This window comes from Podarcis pityusensis, assembly GCF_964106645.2.
Source record: "Podarcis pityusensis genome assembly, chromosome: 13".
NCBI lineage: Eukaryota > Metazoa > Chordata > Lepidosauria > Squamata > Lacertidae > Podarcis > Podarcis pityusensis.
In genome coordinates, this window is record NC_138038.1 from 55,011,057 (window position 1) to 55,038,364 (window position 27,308).

General features: G+C 47.5%; 1 protein-coding gene and 1 long non-coding RNA gene across 9 annotated transcripts in view; one reads left to right on the forward strand and one right to left on the reverse strand.

The window, feature by feature from the left end:
- The window catches only part of LOC308460283 (uncharacterized protein), a 68,964-nt gene that overhangs the window by 13,551 nt on the left and 28,105 nt on the right, over nt 1-27,308 (reverse strand). Inside the window, exons 2-18 of the mRNA XM_080976425.1 lie at nt 19,651-19,776; nt 18,350-18,468; nt 17,442-17,500; nt 16,839-16,969; nt 16,033-16,092; nt 15,418-15,595; nt 12,855-15,280; nt 11,433-12,395; nt 7,868-10,972; nt 7,171-7,296; nt 6,424-6,542; nt 5,516-5,574; nt 5,170-5,300; nt 4,364-4,423; nt 3,496-3,673; nt 3,157-3,346; nt 2,598-2,628 (exon numbers count right to left, since the gene is read on the reverse strand). Coding sequence (XP_080832551.1) covers nt 2,598-2,628; nt 3,157-3,346; nt 3,496-3,673; nt 4,364-4,423; nt 5,170-5,300; nt 5,516-5,574; nt 6,424-6,542; nt 7,171-7,296; nt 7,868-10,972; nt 11,433-12,395; nt 12,855-15,280; nt 15,418-15,595; nt 16,033-16,092; nt 16,839-16,969; nt 17,442-17,500; nt 18,350-18,468; nt 19,651-19,776 — 8,061 coding nt within the window. The remainder of the gene's footprint in view (nt 1-2,597; nt 2,629-3,156; nt 3,347-3,495; nt 3,674-4,363; nt 4,424-5,169; nt 5,301-5,515; nt 5,575-6,423; nt 6,543-7,170; nt 7,297-7,867; nt 10,973-11,432; nt 12,396-12,854; nt 15,281-15,417; nt 15,596-16,032; nt 16,093-16,838; nt 16,970-17,441; nt 17,501-18,349; nt 18,469-19,650; nt 19,777-27,308) is intronic.
- On the forward strand, nt 20,705-27,289 carry LOC308460285. 8 transcript variants are annotated; one of them, XR_013978526.1, is made up of 3 exons: nt 20,705-20,780; nt 21,309-22,364; nt 23,421-27,289. It is a non-coding gene; the product is annotated as an uncharacterized lncRNA (long non-coding RNA). The 8 variants fall into 8 exon arrangements; XR_013978527.1 differs by lacking the exon at nt 20,705-20,780 and having other exon boundaries at nt 21,053-22,364; nt 23,421-26,060; nt 26,325-27,289; XR_013978528.1 differs by lacking the exon at nt 20,705-20,780 and having other exon boundaries at nt 21,053-22,364; nt 23,421-25,362; nt 25,627-27,289.

A 27,308-nucleotide genomic window follows, 5' to 3' on the forward strand; every position in this document is an offset into this window, starting at 1 on the left:
GGCCAATAAAGAGAGATGAGCGCCGCAACCCCCGAGTCGGCCAGGTCAGGGGTCCATTTACCACTTAAAGCGAATATTTCTAAGAAGTGTCCAGTAAGGGTGCAAGAGAAATACAAATGATAGAATCAATTAGATTTCATCAGAAAATCAAAAAGTGTTGCCTAAACTGCTTGCTGAAAACAACAAAGCCTAGAAGTTAAAGGAGTCATGGAAGGAGTAGGCATTGTACTCTCACTAGTAGTGCTGGTAGTTTCAGAGTTCAACTCACTGGAGGAGACAGACAATGTTGACTGAGAAAACAGCTGTGTTGTGGGTGGTTCCCGAGTGGTGGAAGAATTAGACATCACTGTGTACTCAGGTGAGGTCCCTTGCGATGTGGTCTGCTTCATGTGCTCAGTGGGTGTGCTTGAAGATAGGCTGGGTGCAGTTGTCTCTGAAGGCTCAGGACTAGATATAGAAGGGGTCTTGGATGGAGTAGGTGTTGTAGTCTCACTAGTTGTGCTTGGAGTTTCAGAAGTCACCTCACTGGAGGAGGCAGAGAATGTTATCTGAGAAGACACCTCTGCTGTATATGGTTGTTCAGTGGTGGAAGAACTAGACATCACTGTGTACTCAGATGAGGTCCCTTGCGATGTGGTCTGCTTCATGTGCTCAGTGGGTGTGCTTGAAGATAGGCTGGGTGCAGTTGTCTCTGAAGGCTCAGGACTAGATATAGAAGGGGTCTTGGATGGAGTAGGTGTTGTAGTCTCACTAGTTGTGCTTGGAGTTTCAGAAGTCACCTCACTGGAGGAGGCAGAGAATGTTATCTGAGAAGACACCTCTGTTGTGGATGGTTGTTCAGTGGTGGAAGAACTAGACATCACTGTGTACTCAGGTGAGGTCCCTTGCGATGTGGTCTGCTTCATGTGCTCAGTGGGTGTGCTTGAAGATAGGCTGGGTGCAGTTGTCTCTGAAGGCTCAGGACTGGGTGTGTAAGCTGAATAAGAGGAAGAAAAACGAATATTAACAACATTTAAGAACATGCCAACAAAGGAAATTTCATCAGAAAATCAAAAAGTGTTGCCTAAATTGCTTGCTGAAAACAACAAAGCCTCTATGGGTGCCTGAAGTTCAGTCAGGAAGAGGTCTCAACCAAGAGGGAGTTCCACAGAATTGGGCCACAATTCTGAACACACAGCTCATTGGGGGGTGACCTGTGTCCCTGAGTCATGGAGAACCAGTTAGAGCCACTCCCACAAAGACGGGAGTGATCTAACAGGGATATAACGCATCAAACAGTATTGAAGATATCCTAGACTCAAGTTGTTGAAGGCCTTGTAAAGCAATACAATAACGTTGTAGTTGGCCCAGTATGGGCAGCATGTGTAAACTGTTAAACACTGGAATACTGTACTGGGAGATAAACATCATTTCCATATGCTTACACAGATACTTACCAGATGAAGTTGTAAGCTGTGAATTAGTCGATGTGGGCCCATGAGTAGTGGTGGAAGGTGAAGATGCCTCGGAGGTCGATATTTTCATAGTAGTATAAGCAAAAGGCGTTAATGTAGTGGGCAACAGTGTTGGGGACATTTCTGATATGCTAGTAGTAGAGTGTGTGGTTATGGACTCAGCGATGGATGCAGATGATAATGTTGTGTTGGAAGTGCTTTGAGCTACAATAGTGGTGAAAGTCTCTCCACTTGTTTCAAGGGATGTCGATGAATGAGATGTTCCACTAGTGGCAACTTCAGTGCTAGCAGATCCATGATAGGCTGTGGAAGTTGTAAGCAGTGGGGAGCTCTGTTCTGGTGTACGGGTGGTGTTGGTGCTAGCAGATAGGATGGTTGCAGTTGTCTCAGAAGGCTCAGAACGAGAAGTAAAAGGAGTCATGGAAGGAGTAGGTGTTGTACTTGTAGTACTTGCTGTACTTGTAATAGTGCTCGTAGTTTCAGAAGTCACCTCACCTGAGGGGACTGACAATGTTATCTGAGAAGACACCTCTGTTGTGGATGGTTGTTCAATGGTGGAAGAACTAGACATCACTGTGTACTCAGGTGAGGTCCCTTGTGGTGTAGTCTGCTTCATGTGCTCAGTGGGTGTGCTTGAAGATAGGCTGGGTGCAGTTGTCTCTGAAGGCTCAGGACTGGATATAGAAGGGGTCGTGGATGGAGTAGATGTTGTAATCTCACTAGTTGTAATTGTAGTTTCAGTGTTATACTCACTGGAGGAGGTAGTGAATGTGGACTGAGAAATAAGCTGTTTCGTGGATACTTGTTCAGTGGTGGAAGAACTAGACACCACTACTGTGTACTCAGATGCGGTCCCTTGTGGTGTACTCTGCTTCACGTTCTCAGTGGGTGTGTTGGTGCTTGAAGATAGGGTGGTTGCAGTTGTCTCCGAAGGCTCAGGACTAGAAGTTAAAGGAGTCATGGAAGGAGTAGGCATTGTACTCTCACTAGTAGTGCTGGTAGTTTCAGAGTTCAACTCAGTGGAGGAGACAGACAATGTTGACTGAGAAAACAGCTGTGTTGTGGGTGGTTCCCGAGTGGTGGAAGAATTAGACATCACTGTGTACTTAGATGAGGTCCCTTGTGGTGTAGTCTGCTTCAGGTGCTCAGTGGGTGTGTTTGTGGTTGAAGATAGGTTGGGTGCAGTTGTCTCAGTAGGCTCTGGACTGGATGTGGAAGGGGTCTTGGATGGAGTAGGTGTTGTAGTCTCACGAGTTGTGGTTGGAGTTTCAGAGGTCACCTCAATGGAAGAGCCAGAGAACGTTATCTGAGAAGACGCCTCTGTTGTGGATGGTTGTTCAGTGGTGGAAGAACTAGACATCACTGTATACTCAGATGAGGTTTCTTGTGGTGTAGTCTGCTTCACATGCTCAGTGGGTGTGTTAGTGTTTGAAGACAGGCTGGGTGCAGTTGCCTCTGAAGGCTCCGGACTGTATGTAAAAGGGGTTGTGGATTGAGTAGGTGTTGTAGTCTCACTAGCTGTGGTTGGAGTTTCAGAAGTCACCTCACTGAAGTTGACTGACATTGTTGACTGAGAAGACATCTCTATTGTGGATGGTTGTTCAGTGGTGGAAGAACTAGACATCATTGTGTATTCAGATGAGGTCCCTTGTGGTGTACTCTGCTTCATGTTCTCAGTGGGTGTGTTTGGGCTTGAAGATAGGCTGGGTGCAGTTGTCTCAGAAGGCTCAGGACTGGATATAGAAGTGGTTCTGGATGGAGTAGGTGTTGTAGTCCCACTAGTTGTGCTTGGAGTTTCAGAAGTGGTGGATATTTTCGTAGTAGTATAAGCAGAAGGTGTTGTTTTCAAATTTGTAGAAATGGATGTTTCACTTGTTGTGCTTGGCATCTCCCTAGAACGGATAGGTAACAAATTGTATTAGACTATTTTTAAAAAACACACATAACTATTCACCACAGATAGTACTTATTGGACCCGCCTACGGGGAAGAGTTGACCGCATGTCTCCTCTCCCTCCTTCACCCCCTGGCATGCTACTCACCGGCATTTGGGCCCCTCAGAGGTGATGTGGCACTTTCCATTCACACAGTGGAATGGGTGGGGGTTCCAATCACTGCAATTAGAGACACAATGAAGTGTGTTGTTGATGATCCGTGCCACATAATATGGCTGGAGGTTTTGTGCCACCACTGAGGCATTCTTGCATTCGTCCGACAGATCTAGGAATGGAAAAGGAGAGAGTAGGGTCAGCAAAGGAAGAATGCAAATGTCTCACAACACCACATGCATGGGAATAGGACATGGGTAGGCAAACTAAGGCCCAGGTGCCAGATCCGGCCCAATCACCTTCTAAATCCGGCTCGCGGACGGTCCCGGAATCAGCATTTTTTTATATGAGTAGAATGTGTGCTTTTATTTAAAATGCATCTCTGGGTTATTTTGAGAGAATAAAATTCATTCATTATTTTTTTCAAAATATAGTCCGGCCCCCTGCTGAAAAAGTTTGCTGACCCCTGGACTAGGAGAACAAAAGAGGAGCTTGGCTGCTAGATCATCATCACCATTATATATATATATATATATATATATATATATCATAGAATCATAGAGTTGGAAGAGACCACAAGGGCCATCGAGTCCAACCCCCTGCCAAGCAGGAAACACCATCAGAGCACTCCTGACATATGGTTGTCAAGCCTCTGCTTAAAGACCTCCAAAGAAGGAGACTCCACCACACTCCTTGGCAGCAAATTCCACTGTCGAACAGCTCTTACTGTCAGGAAGTTCTTCCTAATGTTTAGGTGGAATCTTCTTTCTTGTAGTTTGGATCCATTGCTCCGTGTCCGCTTCTCTGGAGCAGATATATATTTATCCCACACACTAATCCCCTCTCACACGGCAGTCCTCACCTTTAGGACTCAGGGGCACTGCGGTCACACGAGATGCTCCTTCAGTAAAGCAGAGCTTATCTAAAGTTGAGATGGAAAGTAAAGGTGAGGCTTCTGAAAGGAAGAAATCACAGGGGGGGGGGGACATCCATGGGGAGGGACCTCTTCTTCAACTCCCGCCCCCACTTGTCATGACTCCCTGCCACCAAGGCTGAAGGAAGCACACCTCTTCTGACAGGAAGCAACCTGATATTCATCTCCATGTGGGCATGGGAAAATCAGCTGGGGTCAGTTGATGTTACAGCACTGCTGCTGGGGTATCAGAGAAGGGTTTGCACCCTCACTCCTCAGCCTGGATAGATAACACTAGGTGGCCTCAGATACAGCCTAACTGAAGCTCATTCTATTCTTGATTCCTGTTTGGAGTGAAATTCATTCCATTTTGGACAATAAGCTTTCGTACAGTTTCGTCTTGCTCAATCTCAAAGGGATACCTCTGTTCCTAGTGAAACAACGTAATTGTTTTGGACCAGGGGAGTTGGGGTGACCTTGGACAGTGGAGCTGCTCAGGTTCTGCAGAGAGGTGGCTCACCGGCCGCCTCACAGCCTGTCTTTGGGCTCCCAGTGTGGCTGGCAACCCCAGGCTTAACTCCTGACTACCACCTTGGGAGCCCCATCCTATGCATGTTGACTCAGGAGTACATGCACTTGTGATGCTGGTGCAATTTACTCCCAAATAAGGAGGGACAGAATCACAACCATTGGATGACTTCTGCTTTCTCATGCCAGCCAGACCTTCCCACGAGAAGTGGCAGGCGCCTCCTCACCTTTGTCATTGGAAGTGCAATTCTTTTGCAAGGTCTGTGTGAGGTTCTTCATGGAAGCATTGTAAGAAGCATTGAAGTCTGAGAAGTGAAGCTGCAGGAGCACCTCGTGGTCCACAATAACACTACCATTGCTGAGAAGAGGCAGCAGGAAGGAAGAGAGAGAAATCACTTAGCCACAACCCCAAAGGTGCCCTCAGCCAGCCTGATGTGAGGTGAATGATGGTAGTGGGGGCTGTCGCTTAAAGGGGAGTGGCCACTCACAGCAGCGACCCAGGAGATTGCATGGCACCAAGCAGCACCCTCCCTCCCATACTTGGTCCCCAGCTGTATCTCTTCTGTGACTCACCTCAGCCGAATCACCTTTACACCCGTGTACCCAGGAATGTCCGCATAGAAGATGTCCATCTGCAAGGAGAGAGAGGTCTCATCTCAGCTGCATAGACAGCAACAGTCGGAAGCACCAACCAACAGCAGGTTCTGCACATAAACAGCAGAGCAGCTGCCCACTGCGAGTATGACCGCCACCCCGATCATATCAGACAGGGTGCCTCTTTGAGGTACAGGTCAGCAGCCCTAGAATCATAGAACTGTAGAGTTGGAGGGGACCTGAGGGTTATTGGGTCCAATCCCTGCAATGCAGGAATTTCCACGGCAGAAGAAACAACAAAAAACTCCACATGTAAACTAGTTTGTTGATCTGAGAAATACTAAACCCCCCATCCCAGCAGATTCTGGGTCCCTCCTGTGTGCTGAGTAGGGCCTCTCTATCCTGCTGTGCTCCTTTACCTCCTCCACCCTTCCAACACACCTTTGGGGTATCTCCTGTGCTGGGCATGGCTAGTCGGTGGCCCTCCCCCAGCTGTTCTTGGACTCCAGTTCCCAGCAGGCAGCCTGGCCAAAGGGATGGGATGATTATAAAGGCTGGAAGATGACCTTTGCCACTTTAACATTGGTCTTTCAATTAGGAAGACGGTTCCTGATGTGTGTATTAGGGTTTGAACCATCAGTTCTGAGCTACAAATTACAGAAACAGCTTTCTATACTCATCTGATGGCTCCATTTCTGAAGCTGAATATCCAGGTATTTCAAATGAGGGAAACCTGACTGTGTTTCCAGACTTGCTGTGAATGAACTTCACCACTGAGGAATGGAGTATGAATGGGGCCTGGACTCAGAAGTCGCCATAGGGTTCGGGTTTGGGTGTGGGTATTTTGGGGGGTGTCATCTCTCTGTGCACTCCCAGCCACCCCTCACCTGTTCCTCAAAGATCTTCACGAATGTCTTGAAGACAGAAGAGCTGGAATTCGCCATCTCTGGGCTGAACTTCCGATTCTTCACTGTTACAGAGACATTGATTGTGGCCACAACAGTCACTGTGATCAGAAAGCACAGGAGTCATTAAACATGAAGGTACAGCCACAGTTTCAGATGTGAGGATAAGCACTTCAGGTGTCCATTGAGTCACAGAAGAATTGCAGTGATCATGGAAACAACATGAATCACTTCTGAACGCACACCAAGTGTGCAGAGAAAGGGCGCTGGTACAGGGTGTGAAATACACTGGAATGTGCGCGTATCAGCTCAGTGTAGTCTACTCTTGCTGACACGAACTCTCCAGGCCCTGAGGCAGGTGACATTCTTGAGGCCAGAGTGGTCCCTCACATTGGTGCCCTTCGGGTGTCATTGGGCTGCAATTACAAATCCTCCCTGGCCATTGGCCATGCTCACTGAGTCAGATGGGAGGACAGCCATGTCTGGAGAGCACAATATTATGGAAGGCTGGCTTGGGCACTCGTGTCTCAAGTCTTCAATAGAGAAACACTCATGTCATCAAAGAAGCAAGATCACTCCCAACAATGCAAAACACAAAGTTTGAAGCCGCAGGACCACAAATATTGCCCACCTAGAAAATTACTACACATACCCTGACATTCCTGAGCTTTTGTTTTCAAAGGAAGAGCCAGAGAGCAGGAGACTTGAACTAATAATGCTCAGACTTACCCACTTGGATTTCATTCTTTGCCTCTTCACAATTCTGCCCAGTATAGGGAGATGGGCAATGACAAAAACCCTCAACAAGCACTCCACCATTAAGGCACCCGAGAGGGACAACTGTGGTGAAAGAAGCTGAGGAAGAGGAAGAGAACAGAACAGAACAGAACATTAACAATATTTAAGAACAAGCCGATAAAAGAGCCCTCATATCAGGATCCAACAATATATATGCTGTAAAGCGATGATTTCTAAGAAGTGTCCAGTGAGGGTTCAAGAGAAATACAAATGATAGAATCAATTAGATTTCATCAGAAAACCAAAAAGTGTTGCCTAAACTGCTTGCTGAAAACAACAAAGCCTCTATGGGTGCCTGAAGTTCAGTCAGGAAGAGGTCTCAGCCAAGAGGGAGTTCCACAGAATTGGGCCACAATTCTGAACACACAGCTCATTGGGGGGTGACCTGTGTCCCTGAGTCATGGGGAACCACTTAGAGCCACTCCTACAAAGACGGGAGTGATCTAACAGGGATATAACGCATCAAACAGTATTGAAGATATCTGAGACTTTAACAACTTAAGTCCTTGTAAATTAATACAATACCTTTGTAGTTGGTCCAGTATGGGCAGCATGTGTAAACTGTTAAACATTGGAATACTGTACTGTGAGATAAACATCATTTCCATATGATTACACAGATACTTACCAGATGAAGTTGTAAGCTGTGAATTAGTCGATGTGGGCCCATGAGTAGTGGTGGAAGGTGAAGATGCCTCGGAGGTCGATATTTTAATAGTAGTATAAGCAAAAGGCGTTAATGTAGTGGGCAACAGTGTTGGGGACATTTCTGATATGCTAGTAGTAGAGTGTGTGGTTATGGACTCAGCGATGGATGCAGATGATAATGTTGTATTGGAAGTGCTTTGAGCTACAATAGTGGTGAAAGTCTCTCCACTTGTTTCAAGGGATGTCGATGAATGAGATGTTCCACTAGTGGCAATTTCAGTGCTAGCAGATCCATGATAGGCTGTGGAAGTTGTAAGCAGTGGTGAGCTCCGTTCTGTTGTACGGGTGCTGTTGGTGCTAGCAGATAGGATGGCTGCAGTTGTCTCAGAAGGCTCAGAACTGGAAGTAAAAGGGGTGGTGGATGAAGTAGGTGTTGTGGTCTCACTAGTTGTGGCTGGAGTTTCTGAAGTCACCTCAATGGAGGTGACGGACAATGTAGACTGAGAAGACAGCTGTTTTGTGGATGGTTGCTCAGTAGTGGAAGAACTAGACATCATTGTGTACTCAGATGAGGTCCCTTCTAAGGTAGTCTGCTTCATGTGCTCAGTGGGTGTGTTTGTGCTTGAAGATACGCTGGGTGCAGTTGTCTCTGAAGGCTCAGGACTGGATGTAAAAGAGGTTGTGGATGGAGTAGGTGTTGTAGTTTCACTTGTTGTAGTAGTAGTTGCAGTAGTCAACTCACTGGAGGAGGCAGAGAATGTTAACTGGGACGACATCTCTGTTGTGGATGGATGTTCAGTAGTGGAAGAACTAGATATCACTGTGTACTCAGATGAGGTCCCTTGTGGTGAGCTCTGTTCTGGTGTATGGGTGGTGTTGGTGCTAGCAGACAGGATGGCTGCAGTTGTCTCAGAAGGTTCAGAAGGAGAAGTAAAAGGAGTCATGGAAGGAGTAGATGTTGTACTCTCACTAGTAGTGCTTGTAGTTTTAGAGGTCAACTCACTGGAGGAGGTAGTGAATGTGGACTGAGAAGACAGCTGTTTTGTGGATGGTTGCTCAGTGGTGGAAGAACTAGACATCACTGTGTACTCAGATGAGGTTCCTTGGGGTGTAGTCTGCTCCATGTGCTCAGTGGGTGTGTTTGTGCTTGAAGACAGTGTAGGTGCAGTTGTCTCAGAAGGCTCAGGACTGGAGGTGAAAGGGGTCTTGGAGGGAGAAGATGTTGTGGTCTCACTAGTTGTGGTTGGAGTTTCAGAGGTCACCTCAATGGAGGAGGTAGAGAATGTTGACTGAGAAAACAGCTGTGTCGTGGGTGGTTCCTCAGTGGTGGATGAACTAGACTTCACTGTGTACTCAGATGAGATTCCCTGTGGTGTAGTCTGCTTCAAGTGCTCAGTGGGTGTGTTTGAGCTTGATGATAGACTGGGTGCAGTTGTCTCAGAAGTCTCAGAACTGGAAGTAAAAGGAGTCATGGAAGGAGTAGGCATTGTACTCTCACTAGCAGGGCTTGTAGTTTCAGAGTTCAACTCACTGGAGGAGACAGACAATGTTGACTGAGAAGACAGCTGTTTTGTGGATGGTTGATCAGTGGTGGAAGAACTAGACATCACCGTGTACTCAGATGAGGTTCTTTGTGGTGTAGTCTGCTTCATGTGCTCAGTGGGTGTGTTTGCGCTTGATGATAGGAAGGGTGCAGTTGTCTCAGAAGGCTCAGGACTGTATGTAGAAGGGGTATTAGATGGAATAGGTGTTGTAGTCTCACTAGCTGTAGCTGAAGTTTCAGTACTATGCTCACTGGAGGAGGTAGTGAATGTGGACTGAGAAGAAAGCTGTTTTGTGGATAGTTGCTCAGTGTTGGAAAAACTAGACATCACCGTGTACTCAGAAGAGGTTCCTTGGGGTGTAGTCTGCTCCATGTGCTCAGTGGGTGTGTTTGTGCTTGAATACAGGGTAGGTGCAGTTGTACGGGTGGTGTTGGTGCTAGCAGTTAGGATGGCTGCAGTTGTCTGAGAAGGTTCAGAACGAGAAGTAAAAGGAGTCATGGAAGGAGTAGGTGTTGTACTCTCACTAATAGTGCTTGTAGTTTCATAGGTCACCTCAATGGAGGAGGCAGAGAATGTTATCTGAGAAGACATCTCTATTGTGGTTGGTTGTTCAGTAGTGGAAGAACTAGACATCACTGTGTACTCAGATGAGGTCTCTTCTGAGGTAGTCTGCTCCATGTGCTCAGTCGGTGTGTTTGTTCTTGTGGACAGGCTGTGTGCAGTTGTCTCAGTAGGCTCAGGACTGGGTGTAGAAGGGGTGTTGGATGGAGCAGGTGCTGTAGTCTCACGAGTTATGGTTGGAGTTTCAGAAGTCACCTCACTTGAGTTGACTGACATTGTTGACTGAGAAGACATCTCTGTTGTGGATGGTGGTCCACTGGTGGAAGAAGTAGACATCACTGTGTACTCAGATGAGGTCCCTTCTGAGGTAGTCTGCTTCAAGTGCTCAGTGGGTGTGTTTGTGCTTGAGTATAGGCTGGGTGCAGTTATCTCTGAATGCTCAGGACTGGATATAGAAGAGGTCTTTGATGGAGTAGGTGTTGTAGTCTCACGAGTTGCGGTTGGAGTTTCAGAAGTCACCTCAATGGAGGAGGCAGAGAATGTTATCTGAGAAGACATCTCTAGCGTGGATGGTTGTTCAGTGGTGGAAGAACTAGACATCACTGTGTACTCAGGTGAGGTCCCTTGCGATGTGGTCTGCTTCATGTGCTCAGTGGGTGTGCTTGAAGATAGGCTGGGTGCAGTTGTCTCTGAAGGCTCCGGACTAGATATAGAAGGGGTCTTGGATGGAGTAGGTGTTGTAGTCTCACTAGTTGTGCTTGGAGTTTCAGAAGTCACCTCACTGGAGGAGGCAGAGAATGTTATCTGAGAAGACACCTCTGTTGTATATGGTTGTTCAGTGGTGGAAGAACTAGACATCACTGTGTACTCAGATGAGTTCCCTTGCGGTGTAGTCTGTTTCACATGCTCAGTTTGTGTGTTTGTGCTTGAAGATAGGCTGGGTGCAGTTGTCTCTGAAGGCTCAGGACTGGGTGTGTAAGCTGAATAAGAGGAAGAAAAACGAATATTAACAACATTTAAGAACATGCCAACAAAGGAAATTTCATCAGAAAATCAAAAAGTGTTGCCTAAATTGCTTGCTGAAAACAACAAAGCCTCTATGGGTGCCTGAAGTTCAGTCAGAAAGAGGTCTCAACCAAGAGGGAGTTCCACAGAATTGGGCCACAATTCTGAACACACAGCTCATTGGGGGGTGACCTGTGTCCCTGAGTCATGGAGAACCAGTTAGAGCCACTCCCACAAAGACGGGAGTGATCTAACAGGGATATAACGCATCAAACAGTATTGAAGATATCCTAGACTCAAGTTGTTGAAGGCATTGTAAAGCAATACAATAACGTTGTAGTTGGCCCAGTATGGGCAGCATGTGTAAACTGTTAAGCACTGGAATACTGTACTGTGAGATAAACATCATTTCCATATGATTACACAGATACTTACCAGATGAAGTTGTAAGCTGTGAATTAGTCAATGTGGGTCCATGAGTAGTGGTGGAAGGTGAAGATGCCTCGGAGGTCGATATTTTCATAGTAGTATAAGCAAAAGGCGTTAATGTAGTGGGCAACAGTGTTGGGGTCATTTCTGATATGCTAGTAGTAGAGTGTGTGGTTATGGACTCAGCGATGGATGCAGATGATAATGTTGTGTTGGAAGTGCTTTGAGCTACAATAGTGGTGAAAGTCTCTCCACTTGTTTCAAGGGATGTCGATGAATGAGATGTTCCACTAGTGGCAACTTCAGTGCTAGCAGATCCATGATAGGCTGTGGAAGTTGTAAGCAGTGGGGAGCTCTGTTCTGGTGTACGGGTGGTGTTGGTGCTAGCAGATAGGATGGCTGCAGTTGTCTCAGAAGGCTCAGAACGAGAAGTAAAAGGAGTCATGGAAGGAGTAGGTGTTGTACTTGTAGTACCTGCTGTACTTGTAATAGTGCTTGTAGTTTCAGAAGTCACCTCACCTGAGGGGACTGACAATGTTATCTGAGAAGACACCTCTGTTGTGGATGGTTGTTCAATGGTGGAAGAACTAGACATCACTGTGTACTCAGGTGAGGTCCCTTGTGGTGTAGTCTGCTTCATGTGCTCAGTGGGTGTGCTTGAAGATAGGCTGGGTGCAGTTGTCTCTGAAGGCTCAGGACTGGATATAGAAGGGGTCGTGGATGGAGTAGATGTTGTAATCTCACTAGTTGTGCTTGGAGTTTCAGAAGTCACCTCACTGGAGGAGGCAGAGAATGTTATCTGAGAAGACACCTCTGTTGTGGATGGTTGTTCAATGGTGGAAGAACTAGACATCACTGTGTACTCAGGTGAGGTCCCTTGTGGTGTAGTCTGCTTCATGTGCTCAGTGGGTGTGCTTGAAGATAGGCTGGGTGCAGTTGTCTCTGAAGGCTCAGGACTGGGTGTGTAAGCTGAATAAGAGGAAGAAAAACGAATATTAACAACATTTAAGAACATGCCAACAAAGGAAATTTCATCAGAAAATCAAAAAGTGTTGCCTAAATTGCTTGCTGAAAACAACAAAGCCTCTATGGGTGCCTGAAGTTCAGTCAGGAAGAGGTCTCAACCAAGAGGGAGTTCCACAGAATTGGGCCACAATTCTGAACACACAGCTCATGGGAGGTGACCTGTGTCCCTGAGTCATGGGGAACCAGTTAGAGCCACTCCCACAAAGACGGGAGTGATCTAACAGGGATATAACGCATCAAACAGTATTGAAGATATCTGAGACTCAAGTTGTTGAAGGCCTTGTAAAGCAATACAATAACGTTGTAGTTGGCCCAGTATGGGCAGCATATGTAAACTGTTAAACACTGGAATACTGTACTGTGAGATAAACATCATTTCCATATGATTACACAGATACCTACCAGATGAAGTTGTAAGCTGTGAATTAGTCGATGTGCGTCCATGAGTAGTGGTGGAAGGTGAAGATGCCTCGGAGGTCGATATTTTCATAGTAGTATAAGCAAAAGGCGTTAATGTAGTGGGCAACAGTGTTGGGGACATTTCTGATATGCTAGTAGTAGAGTGTGTGGTTATGGACTCAGCGATGGATGCAGATGATAATGTTGTATTGGAAGTGCTTTGAGCTACAATAGTGGTGAAAGTCTCTCCACTTGTTTCAAGGGATGTCGATGAATGAGATGTTCCACTAGTGGCAATTTCAGTGCTAGCAGATCCATGATAGGCTGTGGAAGTTGTAAGCAGTGGTGAGCTCCGTTCTGTTGTACGGGTGCTGTTGGTGCTAGCAGATAGGATGGCTGCAGTTGTCTCAGAAGGCTCAGAACTGGAAGTAAAAGGGGTGGTGGATGAAGTAGGTGTTGTGGTCTCACTAGTTGTGGCTGGAGTTTCTGAAGTCACCTCAATGGAGGTGACGGACAATGTAGACTGAGAAGACAGCTGTTTCGTGGATGGTTGCTCAGTAGTGGAAGAACTAGACATCATTGTGTACTCAGATGAGGTCCCTTCTAAGGTAGTCTGCTTCATGTGCTCAGTGGGTGTGTTTGTGCTTGAAGATACGCTGGGTGCAGTTGTCTCTGAAGGCTCAGGACTGGAGGTGAAAGGGGTCTTGGAGGGAGTAGATGTTGTGGTCTCACTAGTTGTGGTTGGAGTTTCAGAGGTCACCTCACCAGAGGGGACTGACAATGTTATCTGAGAAGACACCTCTGTTATGGATGGTTGTTCAGTGATGGAAGAACCAGACATCACTGTGTACTCAGATGAGGTCCCTTGTGGTGTAGTCTGCTTCACCTGCTCAGTGGGTGTGTTTGTGCTGGAAGAAAGGGTGGGCGCAGTTGTCCCAGAAGGCCCAGAACTGGATGTAAAAGGAATAATGGATGGAGTAAGTGTTGTACTCTCATGAGTTGTGGTTGGAGTTTCAGACGTCACCTCAATGGAGGAGGCAGAGAACGTTATCTGAGAAGACATCTCTATTGTGGATGGTGGTTCATTGGTGGAAGAATTAGACATCACTGTGTACTCAGATGAGGTTCCTTGTGGTGTAGTCTGCCTCAAGTGCTCAGTGGGTGTGTTTGTGCTTGAAGACAGGGTAGGTGCAGTTGTGTCAGAAGGCTCAGAACTAGAAGTTAAAGGGGTCATGGAAGGAGTAGGCATTGTACTCTCACTAGTAGTGCTTGTAGTTTCAGAGGTCAACTCACTGGAGGAGGTAGTGAATGTGGACTGAGAAGATAGCTGTTTTGTGTATGGTTGCTCAGTGGTGGAAGAACTAGACATCACTGTGTACTCAGATGAGGTCCCTTCTGAGGTAGTCTGCTTCATGTGCTCAGTGGGTGTGTTTGCGCTTGATGATAGGAAGTGTGCAGTTGTCTCAGAAGGCTCAGAACTGGATGTAGAAGGGGTATTAGATGGAATAGGTGTTGTAGTCTCACTAGCTGTAACTGTATTTTCAGAAGTCACCTCACTGGAGGAAACTGACAATGTTGACTCAGAAGAAAGCTGTTTTGTGGATGGTTGCTCAGTGGTGGAAGAACTAGACATCACTGTGTACTCAGATGAGGTTCCTTGTGGTGTACTCTGCTTCATGTGCTCAGTGGGTGTGTTTTTGCTTGAAGATAGGAAGGGTGCAGTTGTCTCAGAAGGCTCAGGACTGGATGTAAAAGGGGTCATGGATGGAGTATGTGTTTTAGTCTCACTAGTTGTTGTTGGAGTTTCAGTACTATGCTCACTGGAGGAGATAGTGAATGTGGACTGAGAAGACAGCTGTTTTGTGGATGGTTGTTCAGTGGAGGAAGAACTAGACATCACTGTGTACTCAGATGAGGTCCCTTCTGAGGTAGTCTGCTTCATGTGCTCAGTGGGTGTGTTTGCGCTTGATGATAGGCTGGGTGCAGTTGTCTCAGAAGGCTCAGGACTGGAGGTGAAAGGGGTCTTGGAGGGAGTAGATGTTGTAGTCTCACTAGTTGTGGTTGTATTTTCAGAAGTCACCTCACTGGAGGAGACAGACAATGTTGACTGAGAAGACAGCTGTTTTGTGGATGGTTGCTCAGTGGTGGAAAAACTAGACATCACTGTGTACTCAGATGAGGTCCCTTGTGGTGTACTCTGCTTCATGTGCTCAGTGGGTGTGTTTGGGCTTGAAGATAGGCTGGGTGCAGTTTTCTCAGAAGGCTCTAGACTGGATATAGAAGTGGTTCTGGATGGAGTAGGTGTTGTAGTCCCACTAGTTGTGGTTGGAGTTTCAGAAGTGGTGGATATTTTCGTAGTAGTATAAGCAGAAGGTGTTGTTTTCAAATTTGTAGAAATTGATGTTTCACTTGTTGTGCTTGGCGTCTCCCTAGAACGGATAGGTAACAAATTGTATTTGACTATTTTTAAAAAACACACGTAACTATTCACCGCTGGTACCCACCTGCGATGAAAATTTGACCCCACATCTCCTCTCCCTCCTTCAACCCCTGGCATGCTACTCACTGGCATTTGGGCCCCTCAGAGGTGATGTAGCACTTTCCATTCACACAGTGGAATGGGTGTGGGTTCCAATCACTGCAATTAGAGACACAATGAAGTGTGTTGTTGATGATCCGTGCCACATAATATGGCTGGAGGTTTTGTGCCACCACTGAGGCATTCTTGCATTCATCTGACAGATCTAGGAATGGAAAAGGAGAGAGTAGGGTCAGCAAAGGAAGAATGCAAATGTCTCACAACACCACATGCATGGGAATAGGACATGGGTAGGCAAACTAAGGCCCAGGTGCCAGATCCGGCCCAATCACCTTCTAAATCCGGCTCGTGGACGGTCCGGGAATCAGCATTTTTTTACATGAGTAGAATGTGTGCTTTTATTTAAAATGCATCTCTGGGTTATTTTGAGGGAATAAAATTCATTCATTATTTTTTTCAAAATATACTCCGGCCCCCCACAAGGTCTGAGGGACAGTCGACCGGCCCCCTGCTGAAAAAGTTTGCTGACCCCTGGACTAGGAGAACAAAAGAGGAGCTTGGCTGCTGGATCATCATCATCATTATATATATATATATATATTTATCCCACACACTAATCCCCTCTCACACGCCAGTCCTCACCTTTAGGACTCAGGGGCACTGCGGTCACACGAGATGCTCCTTCAGTAAAGCAGAGCTTATCTAAAGTAGAGAGGGAAAGCAAAGGTGAGGCTTCTGAAAGGAAGAAATCACAGGGGGGGGGGGACATCCATGGGGAGGGACCTCTTCTTCAACTCCCGCCCCCACTTGTCATGACTCCCTGCCACCAAGGCTGAAGGAAGCACACCTCTTCTGACAGGAAGCAACCTGATATTCATCTCCATGTGGGCATGGGAAAATCAGCTGGGGTCAGTTGATGTTACAGCACTGCTGCTGGGGTATCAGAGAAGGGTTTGCACCCTCACTCCTCAGCCTGGATAGATAACACTAGGTGGCCTCAGATACAGCCTAACTGAAGCTCATTCTATTCTTGATTCCTGTTTGGAGTGAAATTCATTCCATTTTGGACAATAAGCTTTCGTACAGTTTCGTCTTGCTCAATCTCAAAGGGATACCTCTGTTCCTAGTGAAACAACGTAATTGTTTTGGACCAGGGGAGTTGGGGTGACCTTGGACAGTGGAGCTGCTCAGGTTCTGCAGAGAGGTGGCTCACCGGCCGCCTCACAGCCTGTCTTTGGGCTCCCAGTGTGGCTGGCAACCCCAGGCTTAACTCCTGACTACCACCTTGGTAACCCCATCCTATGCATGTTGACTCAGGAGTACATGCACTTGTGATGCTGGTGCAATTTACTCCCAAATAAGGAGGGACAGAATCACAACCATTGGATGACTTCTGCTTTCTCATGCCAGCCAGACCTTCCCACGAGAAGTGGCAGGCGCCTCCTCACCTTTGTCATTGGAAGTGCAATTCTTTTGCAAGGTCTGTGTGAGGTTCTTCATGGAAGCATTGTAAGAAGCATTGAAGTCTGAGAAGTGAAGCTGCAGGAGCACCTCGTGGTCCACGATAACACTACCATTGCTGAGAAGAGGCAGCAGGAAGGAAGAGAGAGAAATCACTTAGCCACAACCCCAAAGGTGCCCTCAGCCAGCCTGATGTGAGTCAGTGATCCAGTGTGATGTAGAGCCAGTGTGGTGTAGTGGTTAAGAGTGGTAGATTCATAATCTGGTGAACCGGGTTCGATTCCCTGTTCCTTCACATGCAGCTGCTGGGTGACCTTGGGCTACTCACACTTCTCTGAAGTCTCTCAGCCTCACTCACCTCACAGAGTGTTTGTTGTGGGGGAGGAAGGGAAAGGAGAATGTTAGCCGCTTTTAGACTCCTTCGGGTAGTGCTAAAGCGGGATATCAAATCCAAACTCCAATGTTAGTAGTGGGGGCTGTCGCTTAAAGGGCATGGCCACTCACAGCAGGGGGCCCAGGAGATTGTGTGGCACCAAGCAGCACCCTCCCTCCCATACTTGGTCCCCAGCTGTATCTCTTCTGTGACTCACCTCAGCCAAATCACCTTTACACCCGTGTACCCAGGAATGTCCGCATAGAAGATGTTCATCTGCAAAGAGAGAGAGGTCTCATCTCAGCTGCATAGACAACAACAGTCGGAAGCACCAGCCAACAGCAGGGTCTGCACATAAACAGCAGAGCAGCTGCCCACTGCGAGTATGACCGCCACCCCGATCATATCAGACAGGGTGCCTCTTTGAGGTACAGGTCAGCAGCCCTAGAATCATAGAACTGTAGAGTTGGAAGGGACCTGAGGGTTATTGGGTCCAATCCCTGCAATGCAGGAATTTCCACGGCAGAAGAAACAACAAAAAACTCCACATGTAAACTAGTTTGTTGATATGAGAAATACTAAACCCCCCATCCCAGCAGATTCTGGGTCCCTCCTGTGTGCTGAGTAGGGCCTCTCTATCCTGCTGTGCTCCTTTACCTCCTCCACCCTTCCAACACACCTTTGGGGTATCTCCTGTGCTGGGCATGGCTAGTCGGTGGCCCTCCCCCAGCTGTTCTTGGACTCCAGTTCCCAGCAGGCAGCCTGGCCAAAGGGATGGGATGATTATAAAGGCTGGAAGATGACCTTTGCCACTTTAACATTGGTCTTTCAATTAGGAAGACGGTTCCTGATGTGTGTATTAGGGTTTGAACCATCAGTTCTGAGCTACAAATTACAGAAACAGCTTTCTATACTCATCTGATGGCTCCATTTCTGAAGCTGGATATCGAGGTATTCCCAATGAGGGAAACCTGACCGTGTTTTCAGACTTGCTGTGAATGAACTTCACCACTGAGGAATGGAGTATGAATGGGGCCTGGACTCAGAAGTCGCCATAGGGTTCGGGTTTGGGTGTGGGTATTTTGGGGGGTGTCATCTCTCTGTGCACTCCCAGCCACCCCTCACCTGTTCCTCAAAGATCTTCACAAATGTCTTGAAGACAGAAGAGCTGGAATTCGCCATCTCTGGGCTGAACGTCCAAGTCTTCACTGTTACAGAGACATTGATTGTGGCCACAACAGTCACTGTGATCAGAAAGCACAGGAGTCATTAAACATGAAGGTACAGCCACAGTTTCAGATGTGAGGATAAGCACTTGAGGTGTCCATTGAGTCACAGGAGAATTTCAGAGATCATGGTAACAACATGAATCACCTATGGATCCACACCAAGTGTGCAGAGAAAGGGCGCTGGTACAGGGTGTGAAATACACTGGCATGTGCGCGTATCAGCTCAGTGTAGTCTACTCTTGCTGACAGGAACTCTCCATGTCCTGAGGCAGGTGACATTCTTGTCCAGGTGCTGCTGCTCCTGCTGGTATCAGAAGCTTTTTAAACTGCAGGTGTCAGGGTGATGCCACAGAACTAACACACCACTTTGAATCAAGCAAGTTGGCCATCTTTCCTTGCAAACCAGTTGAGGGCTCATCCACACTTCCCTTTGCCTCTGCACTTTCCTGGGGAAAGTGTTTTATGCTGAATAGGAAGAAATGGCAATTGGTTTTTCCTCAAATTGATGTTTGTTCTGATGTAGTGCTAAAGAGCAGGACTCCCAGGGGAAAACAGTGTAGCAAAGGCAGAACTGCTCAGACCTAGTAAGCATGCCTAGTAAGCACAGGACAAGCGGAAAACCCCACAGACCCAGATTGTATATACACCTCCTAAAGATACAACCAGTTTTATACACGGTTGGTATCGAAGTCATCTGCATCCAGAAAAGGTAACATTCTATATCAAACCATGTCCATGGGTGGCTGGAATTTTTCACTTCTTTCTCAGTATTCAGAGACATTTTCAGTCTCTTCATGGGCCAACTACCCTTCACAAGAGTGACAGTGCAAGCAAGTTGAGGTCAGAGGGGTCCCCCAACTTGGTGCCCTTCAGGTCTTGATGGGCCACAACTTCAAATCCTCCCTGGCCATTGGCCACGCTAACTGAGGCAGATGGGAGGACAGCCATGTCTGGAGAGCACAATGTTAGGGAAGGCTGGCTTGGGCACCCGTGTCTCAAGACTTCAACGGAGAAACACGCAGGTCATCAAAGAAGCAAGATCACTCCCAGCAATGTGAAACACACACTTTGAATCAGCAGGACCACAAATATTGCCCACCTAGAAAATTGCTACACATATCCAGACATTTTTGAGCTTTTGTTTTCAAAGGTAGAACCAGAGGGCAGGAGCCTTGTACTAATAATGCTCAGACTTACCTACTTGGATTTCATTCTTTGCCTCTTCACATCGCTGCCCAGTATAGGGAGACGGGCAGTGACAAAGACCCTCGCCAAGCACGCCACCATTAAGGCACCCGAGAGGGACAACTGTGGTGGAAGAGGCTGAGCAAGAGGACAAGAACAGAACAGAATATTAACAATTTTTAAGAACAAGCCAACAAAAGAGCCCTCATATCAGGATCCAACAATATATATGCTGTACCGCTTAAAGCGATGATTTCTAAGAAGTGTCCAGTGAGGGTTCAAGAGAAATACAAATGATAGAATCAATTAGATTTCATCAGAAAACCAAAAAGTGTTGCCTAAATTAATTACTGAAAACAACAAAGCTTTCGCAGGTGCCTGAACCTCAGTCAAGAAGAGGTCTCAGCCAAAAGGGAGTTCCACAGAATTGGGCCACAGTTCTGAACACACAGCTCATTGGGGGGTGACCTGTGTCCCGGAGTCATGGGGAACCAGTTAGAGCCACTCCCATAAAGACGGGAGTGACCTAACAGGCATATAACGCATCAAACAGTATTGAAGAAATCCTAGACTCAAGTTGTTAAAGGCCTTGTAAATTAATACAATAACTTTGTAGTTGGCCCAGTATGGGCAGCATATGTAAACTGTTAAACACTGGAATACTGTACTGTGAGATAAACATCATTTCCATATGAATACACAGATACCTACCAGACAAACTTGTAAGCTGTGAATTAGTCGATGTGTGTACACGAGTAGTGGTGGAAGGGGAAGATGCCTTGCTGGTGGAAAATGACAGTGTTGACTGAGAAGACAGGTGCTTTGTGGATGGTTGTTCAGTTGTGGAAGAACTAGACTTCACTGTGTAATCAGATGAGGTCCCGTGTGGTGTAGTCTGCTCCACGTGCTCAGTGGGTGTGTTTATGCTTGTGGATAGGCTGGATGCAGTTGTCTCAGTAGGCTCAGGACTGGGTGTAGAAGGGGTCTTGGATGGGGTTGGGGTTGTAGTCTCACTAGTTGTTACTGGAGTTTCAGTACTATGCTCACTGGAGGAGGTAGTGAATATGGACTGAGAAGACACCTCTGTTGTGGATGGTTGTTCAGTGGTGGAAGAACTAGACTTCACTGTGTACTCAGATGAGGTCCCGTGTGGTGTAGTCTGCTTCAGGTGTTCAGCGGGTGTGTTTGTTCCTGTGGATTGGCTGGGTGCAGTTGTCTCAGTAGGCACAGGACTGGATGTAGAAGGGGTCATGGATGGGGTTGCGGTTGTAATCTCACTTGTTGTAACAGTAGTTTCAGTACGATGCTCACTGGAGGAGGTAGTGAATATGGACTGAGAAGACACCTCTCTTGTGGATGGTTGTTCAGTGGTGGAAGAACTAGACTTCACTGTGTACTCAGATGAGGTCCCTTGTGGTGTAGTCTGCTCCACGTGCTCAGCGGGTGTGTTTGTTCTTGTGAATAGGCTGGGTGCAGTTGTCTCAGTAGGCTCAGGACTGGGCGTAGAAGCGGTCTTGGAGGGAGTAGGTGTTGTAATCTCACTTGTTGTAACTGTAGTTTCAATACTATGCTCCCTGGAGGAGGTAGTGAATGTGGACTGAGAAAAAAGTTGTTTCGTGGATGGTTGTTCAGTGGTGGAAGAACTAGACTTCCCTGTGTACTCAGATGAGGTCCCGTGTGGTGTAGTCTGCTCCACGTGCTCAGTGGGTGTGTTTATGCTTGTGGATAGGCTGGGTGCAGTTGTCTCAGTAGGCTCAGGACTGGGTGTAGAAGGGGTCTTGGATGGGGTTGGTGTTGTAGTCTCACTAGTTGTTACTGGAGTTTCAGTACTATGCTCCCTGGAGGAGGTAGTGAATGTGGACTGAGAAGACACCTCTGTTGTGGATGGTTGTTCAGTGGTGGAAGAACTAGACTTCACTGTGTACTCAGATGAGGTCCCGTGTGGTGTAGTCTGCTTCAGGTGTTCAGCGGGTGTGTTTTTTCCTGTGGATAGGCTGGGTGCAGTTGTCTCAGTAGGCTCAGGACTGGGTGTCGAAGGGGTCTTGGATGGGGTAGGTGTTGTAGTCTCACTAGTTGTTACTGGAGTTTCAGAAGTCATCTCACTGGAGGTTGCAGGGAGTGTTTTCTGAGAAGACACCTCTGTTTTGGATGGCTGTTCAGTGGTGGAAGAACTAGACTTCACTGTGTACTCAGATGAGGTCCCTTGTGGTGTAGTCTGCTTCAGGTGTTCAGCGGGTGTGTTTGTTCTTGTGGATAGGCTGGGTGCAGTTGTCTCAGTAGGCTCAGGACTGGGTGTAGAAGCGGTCTTGGAGGGAGTAGGTATTGTAATCTCACTTGTTGTAACTGTAGTTTCAGTACTATGCTCCCTGGAGGAGGTAGTGAATGTGGACTGAGAAAAAAGTTGTTTCGTGGATGGTTGTTCAGTGGTGGAAGAACTAGACTTCCCTGTGTACTCAGATGAGGTCCCGTGTGGTGTAGTCTGCTCCACGTGCTCAGTGGGTGTGTTTATGCTTGTGGATAGGCTGGGTGCAGTTGTCTCAGTAGGCTCAGGACTGGGTGTAGAAGGGGTCTTGGATGGGGTTGGTGTTGTTGTCTCACTAGTTGTTACTGGAGTTTCAGTACTATGCTCCCTGGAGGAGGTAGTGAATGTGGACTGAGAAGACACCTCTGTTGTGGATGGTTGTTCAGTGGTGGAAGAACTAGACTTCACTGTGTACTCAGATGAGGTCCCTCGTGCTGTAGTCTGCTCCAGGTGCTCAGCGGGTGTGTTTTTTCCTGTGGATAGGCTGGGTGCAGTTGTCTCAGTAGGCTCAGGACTGGGTGTAGAAGCGGTCTTGGAGGGAGTAGGTGTTGTAATCTCACTTGTTGTAACTGTAGTTTCAATACTATGCTCCCTGGAGGAGGTAGTGAATGTGGACTGAGAAAAAAGTTGTTTCGTGGATGGTTGTTCAGTGGTGGAAGAACTAGACTTCCCTGTGTACTCAGATGAGGTCCCGTGTGGTGTAGTCTGCTCCACATGCTCAATGGGTGTGTTTATGCTTGTGGATAGGCTGGATGCAGTTGTCTCAGTAGGCTCAGGACTGGGTGTAGAAGGGGTCTTGGATGGGGTTGGGGTTGTAGTCTCACTAGTTGTTACTGGAATTTCAGTACTATGCTCACTGGAAGAGGTAGTGAATGTGGACTGAGAAGATACCTCTGTTGTGGATGGTTGTTCAGTGGTGGAAGAACTAGACTTCCCTGTGTACTCAGATGAGGTCCCGTGTGGTGTAGTCTGCTCCACGTGCTCAGTGGGTGTGTTTATGCTTGTGGATAGGCTGGATGCAGTTGTCTCAGTAGGCTCAGGACTGGGTGTAGAAGGGGTCTTGGATGGGGTTGGGGTTGTAGTCTCACTAGTTGTTACTGGAGTTTCAGTGCTATGCTCACTGGAGGAGGTAGTGAATGTGGACTGAGAAGACACCTCTTTTGTGGATGGTTGTTCAGTGGTGGAAGAACTAGACTTCCCTGTGTACTCAGATGAGGTCCCGTGTGGTGTAGTCTGCTTCAGGTGTTCAGCGGGTGTGTTTTTTCCTGTGGATAGGCTGGGTGCAGTTGTCTCAGTAGGCTCAGGACTGGGTGTAGAAGGGGTCTTGGATGGGGTAGGTGTTGTAGTCTCACTAGTTGTTACTGGAGTTTCAGAAGTCATCTCACTGGAGGTTGCAGGGAGTGTTTTCTGAGAAGACACCTCTGTTTTGGATGGCTGTTCAGTGGTGGAAGAACTAGACTTCACTGTGTACTCAGATGAGGTCCCTTGTGGTGTAGTCTGCTTCAGGTGTTCAGCGGGTGTGTTTGTTCTTGTGGATAGGCTGGGTGCAGTTGTCTCAGTAGGCTCAGGACTGGGTGTAGAAGCGGTCTTGGATGGGGTAGGTGTTGTAGTCTCACTAGTTGTTACTGGAGTTTCAGAAGTCATCTCACTGGAGGTTGCAGGGAGTGTTTTCTGAGAAGACACCTCTGTTTTGGATGGCTGTTCAGTGGTGGAAGAACTAGACTTCACTGTGTACTCAGATGAGGTCCCTTGTGGTGTAGTCTGCTTCAGGTGTTCAGCGGGTGTGTTTGTTCTTGTGGATAGGCTGGGTGCAGTTGTCTCAGTAGGCTCAGGACTGGGTGTAGAAGCGGTCTTGGAGGGAGTAGGTATTGTAATCTCACTTGTTGTAACTTTAGTTTCAGTACTATGCTCCCTGGAGGAGGTAGTGAATGTGGACTGAGAAGACACCTCTGTTGTGGATGGCTGTTCAGTGGTGGAAGAACTAGACTTCACTGTGTACTCAGATGAGGTCCCTTGTGGTGTAGTCTGCTCCACGTGCTCAGCGGGTGTGTTTGTTCTTGTGGATAGGCTGGGTGCAGTTGTCTCAGTAGGCTCAGGACTGGGCGCAGAAGCGGTCTTGGAGGGAGTAGGTGTTGTAATCTCACTTGTTGTAACTGTAGTTTCAATACTATGCTCCCTGGAGGAGGTAGTGAATGTGGACTGAGAAAAAAGTTGTTTCGTGGATGGTTGTTCAGTGGTGGAAGAACTAGACTTCCCTGTGTACTCAGATGAGGTCCCGTGTGGTGTAGTCTGCTCCACATGCTCAGTGGGTGTGTTTATCCTTGTGGATAGGCTGGGTGCAGTTGTCTCAGTAGGCTCAGGACTGGGTGTAGAAGGGGTCTTGGATGGGGTTGGTGTTGTAGTCTCACTAGTTGTTACTGGAATTTCAGTACTATGCTCACTGGAAGAGGTAGTGAATGTGGACTGAGAAGATACCTCTGTTGTGGATGGTTGTTCAGTGGTGGAAGAACTAGACTTCCCTGTGTACTCAGATGAGGTCCCGTGTGGTGTAGTCTGCTCCACGTGCTCAGTGGGTGTGTTTATGCTTGTGGATAGGCTGGATGCAGTTGTCTCAGTAGGCTCAGGACTGGGTGTAGAAGGGGTCTTGGATGGGGTTGGGGTTGTAGTCTCACTAGTTGTTACTGGAGTTTCAGTGCTATGCTCACTGGAGGAGGTAGTGAATGTGGACTGAGAAGACACCTCTGTTGTGGATGGTTGTTCAGTGGTGGAAGAACTAGACTTCCCTGTGTACTCAGATGAGGTCCCTTGTGGTGTAGTCTGCTTCAGGTGTTCAGCGGGTGTGTTTGTTCTTGTGGATAGGCTGGGTGCAGTTGTCTCAGTAGGCTCAGGACTGGGTGTCGAAGGGGTCTTGGAGGGAGTAGGTATTGTAATCTCACTTGTTGTAACTGTAGTTTCAGTACTATGCTCCCTGGAGGAGGTAGTGAATGTGGACTGAGAAGACACCTCTGTTGTGGATGATTGTTCAGTGGTGGAAGAACTAGACTTCACTGTGTACTCAGATGAGGTCCCGTGTGGTGTAGTCTGCTCCACGTGCTCAGTGGGTGTGTTTATGCTTGTGGATAGGCTGGGTGCAGTTGTCTCAGTAGGCTCAGGACTGGGTGTAGAAGGGGTCTTGGATGGTGTTGGGGTTGTAATCTCACTTGTTGTAACTTTAGTTTCAGTACTATGCTCCCTGGAGGAGGTAGTGAATGTGGACTGAGAAGACACCTCTGTTGTGGATGGTTGTTCAGTGGTGGAAGAACTAGACTTCCCTGTGTACTCAGATGAGGTCCCGTGTGGTGTAGTCTGCTCCACGTGCTCAGTGGGTGTGTTTATGCTTGTGGATAGGCTGGGTGCTGTTGTCTCAGTAGGCTCAGGACTGGGTGTAGAAGGGGTCTTGGATGGGGTTGGGGTTGTAATCTCACCTCTTGTAACTGTAGTTTCAGTACTATGCTCACTGGAGGAGGTAGTGAATGTGGACTGAGAAGACACCTCTGTTGTGGATGGTTGTTCAGTGGTGGAAGAACTAGACATCACTGTGTAGTCAGATGAGGTCCCGTGTGGTGTAGTCTTCTTCAGGTGTTCAGCGGGTGCGTTTGTTCTTGTGGATTGGCTGGGTGCAGTTGTCTCAGTAGGCTCAGGACTAGGTGTAGAAGCGGTCTTGGAGGGAGTAGGTGTTGTAATCTCACTTGTTGTAACTGTAGTTTCAGTACTATGCTCCCTGGAGGAGGTAGTGAATGTGGACTGAGAAGACACCTCTGTTGTGGATGGTTGTTTAGTGGTGGAAGAACTAGACTTCACTGTGTACTCAGATGAGGTCCCGTGTGGTGAAGTCTGCTTCAGGTATCCAGCGGGTGTGTTTGTTCCTGTGGATAGGCTAGGTGCAGTTGTCTCAGTAGGCTCAGGACTGGTTGTAGAAGGGGTCTTGGATGGGGTTGGGGTTGTAATCTCACTTGTTGTAACTTTAGTTTCAGTACTATGCTCCCTGGAGGAGGTAGTGAATGTGGACTGAGAAGACACCTCTGTTGTGGATGGTTGTTCAGTGGTGGAAGAACTAGACTTCCCTGTGTACTCAGATGAGGTCCCGTGTGGTGTAGTCTGCTCCACGTGCTCAGTGGGTGTGTTTATGCTTGTGGATAGGCTGGATGCAGTTGTCTCAGTAGGCTCAGGACTGGGTGTCGAAGGGGTCTTGGATGGGGTAGGTGTTGTAGTCTCACTAGTTGTTACTGGAGTTTCAGAAGTCATCTCACTGGAGGTTGCAGGGAGTGTTTTCTGAGAAGACACCTCTGTTTTGGATGGCTGTTCAGTGGTGGAAGAACTAGACTTCACTGTGTACTCAGATGAGGTCCCTTGTGGTGTAGTCTGCTTCAGGTGTTCAGCGGGTGTGTTTGTTCTTGTGGATAGGCTCGTTGCAGTTGTCTCAGTAGGCTCAGGACTGGATGTAGAAGGGTTCTTGGAGGGATTAGGTGTTGTAGTCTCACTATTTGTGGTTGGAGATTCAGAAGTCACCTCACTGGAGGAGGCAGAGAATGTTGACTGAGAAGACACCTCTGTTGTGGATGGTTGTGCAGTGGTGGAAGAACTAGACTTCCCTGTGTACTCAGATGAGGTCCCGTGTGGTGTAGTCTGCTTCAGGTGTTCAGCGGGTGTGTTTGTTCTTGTGGATAGGCTGGGTGCAGTTGTCTCAGTAGGCTCAGGACTGGGTGTAGAAGGCGTCTTGGATGGGGTTGGGGTTGTAATCTCACTTGTTGTAACTGTAGTTTCAGTACTATGCTCCCTGGAGGAGGTAGTGAATGTGGACTGAGAAGACACCTCTGTTGTGGATGGTTGTTCAGTGGTGGAAGAACTAGACTTCACTGTTGGCTCAATTGAAGTCTCAATTGGTTTAGTATGCGAGAAATGGTCAGTGTGTATGTTGTTACTTGAGGATAGGGTGGGTGTAGTTGTTAGAGAAGGCTGATGAATGGATGTAAAAGGAGTCGTAGGTGAAGAACCCGTTGTCGTTTTATTTGTTGTTTTTGGACTTTCTGTCTTCAAGTCACTGGAGGAGACTGACATGTTTGACTGTGAAAACTCCTTTGTGGATGGTTGCTCAATGGTGGAAGAACTAGGCATCAATGGAGACTCAGTTGAAGTTTCTTTTGGTGTAGCATGCGAGAAATGGTCAGTGGGTGTGTTGGTAATTGAGGATAGGGTCGGTGTAGTTGTGTCAGAAGGCTGATTACTGGATGTAAAAGGAGTCGCAGGTGGAGAGCTAGTTGTCGTATTACTTGTTGTGGTTGTAGTCAAGACACTGGAGACTGAAAACACTGTCTCTGTGGATGTAAAA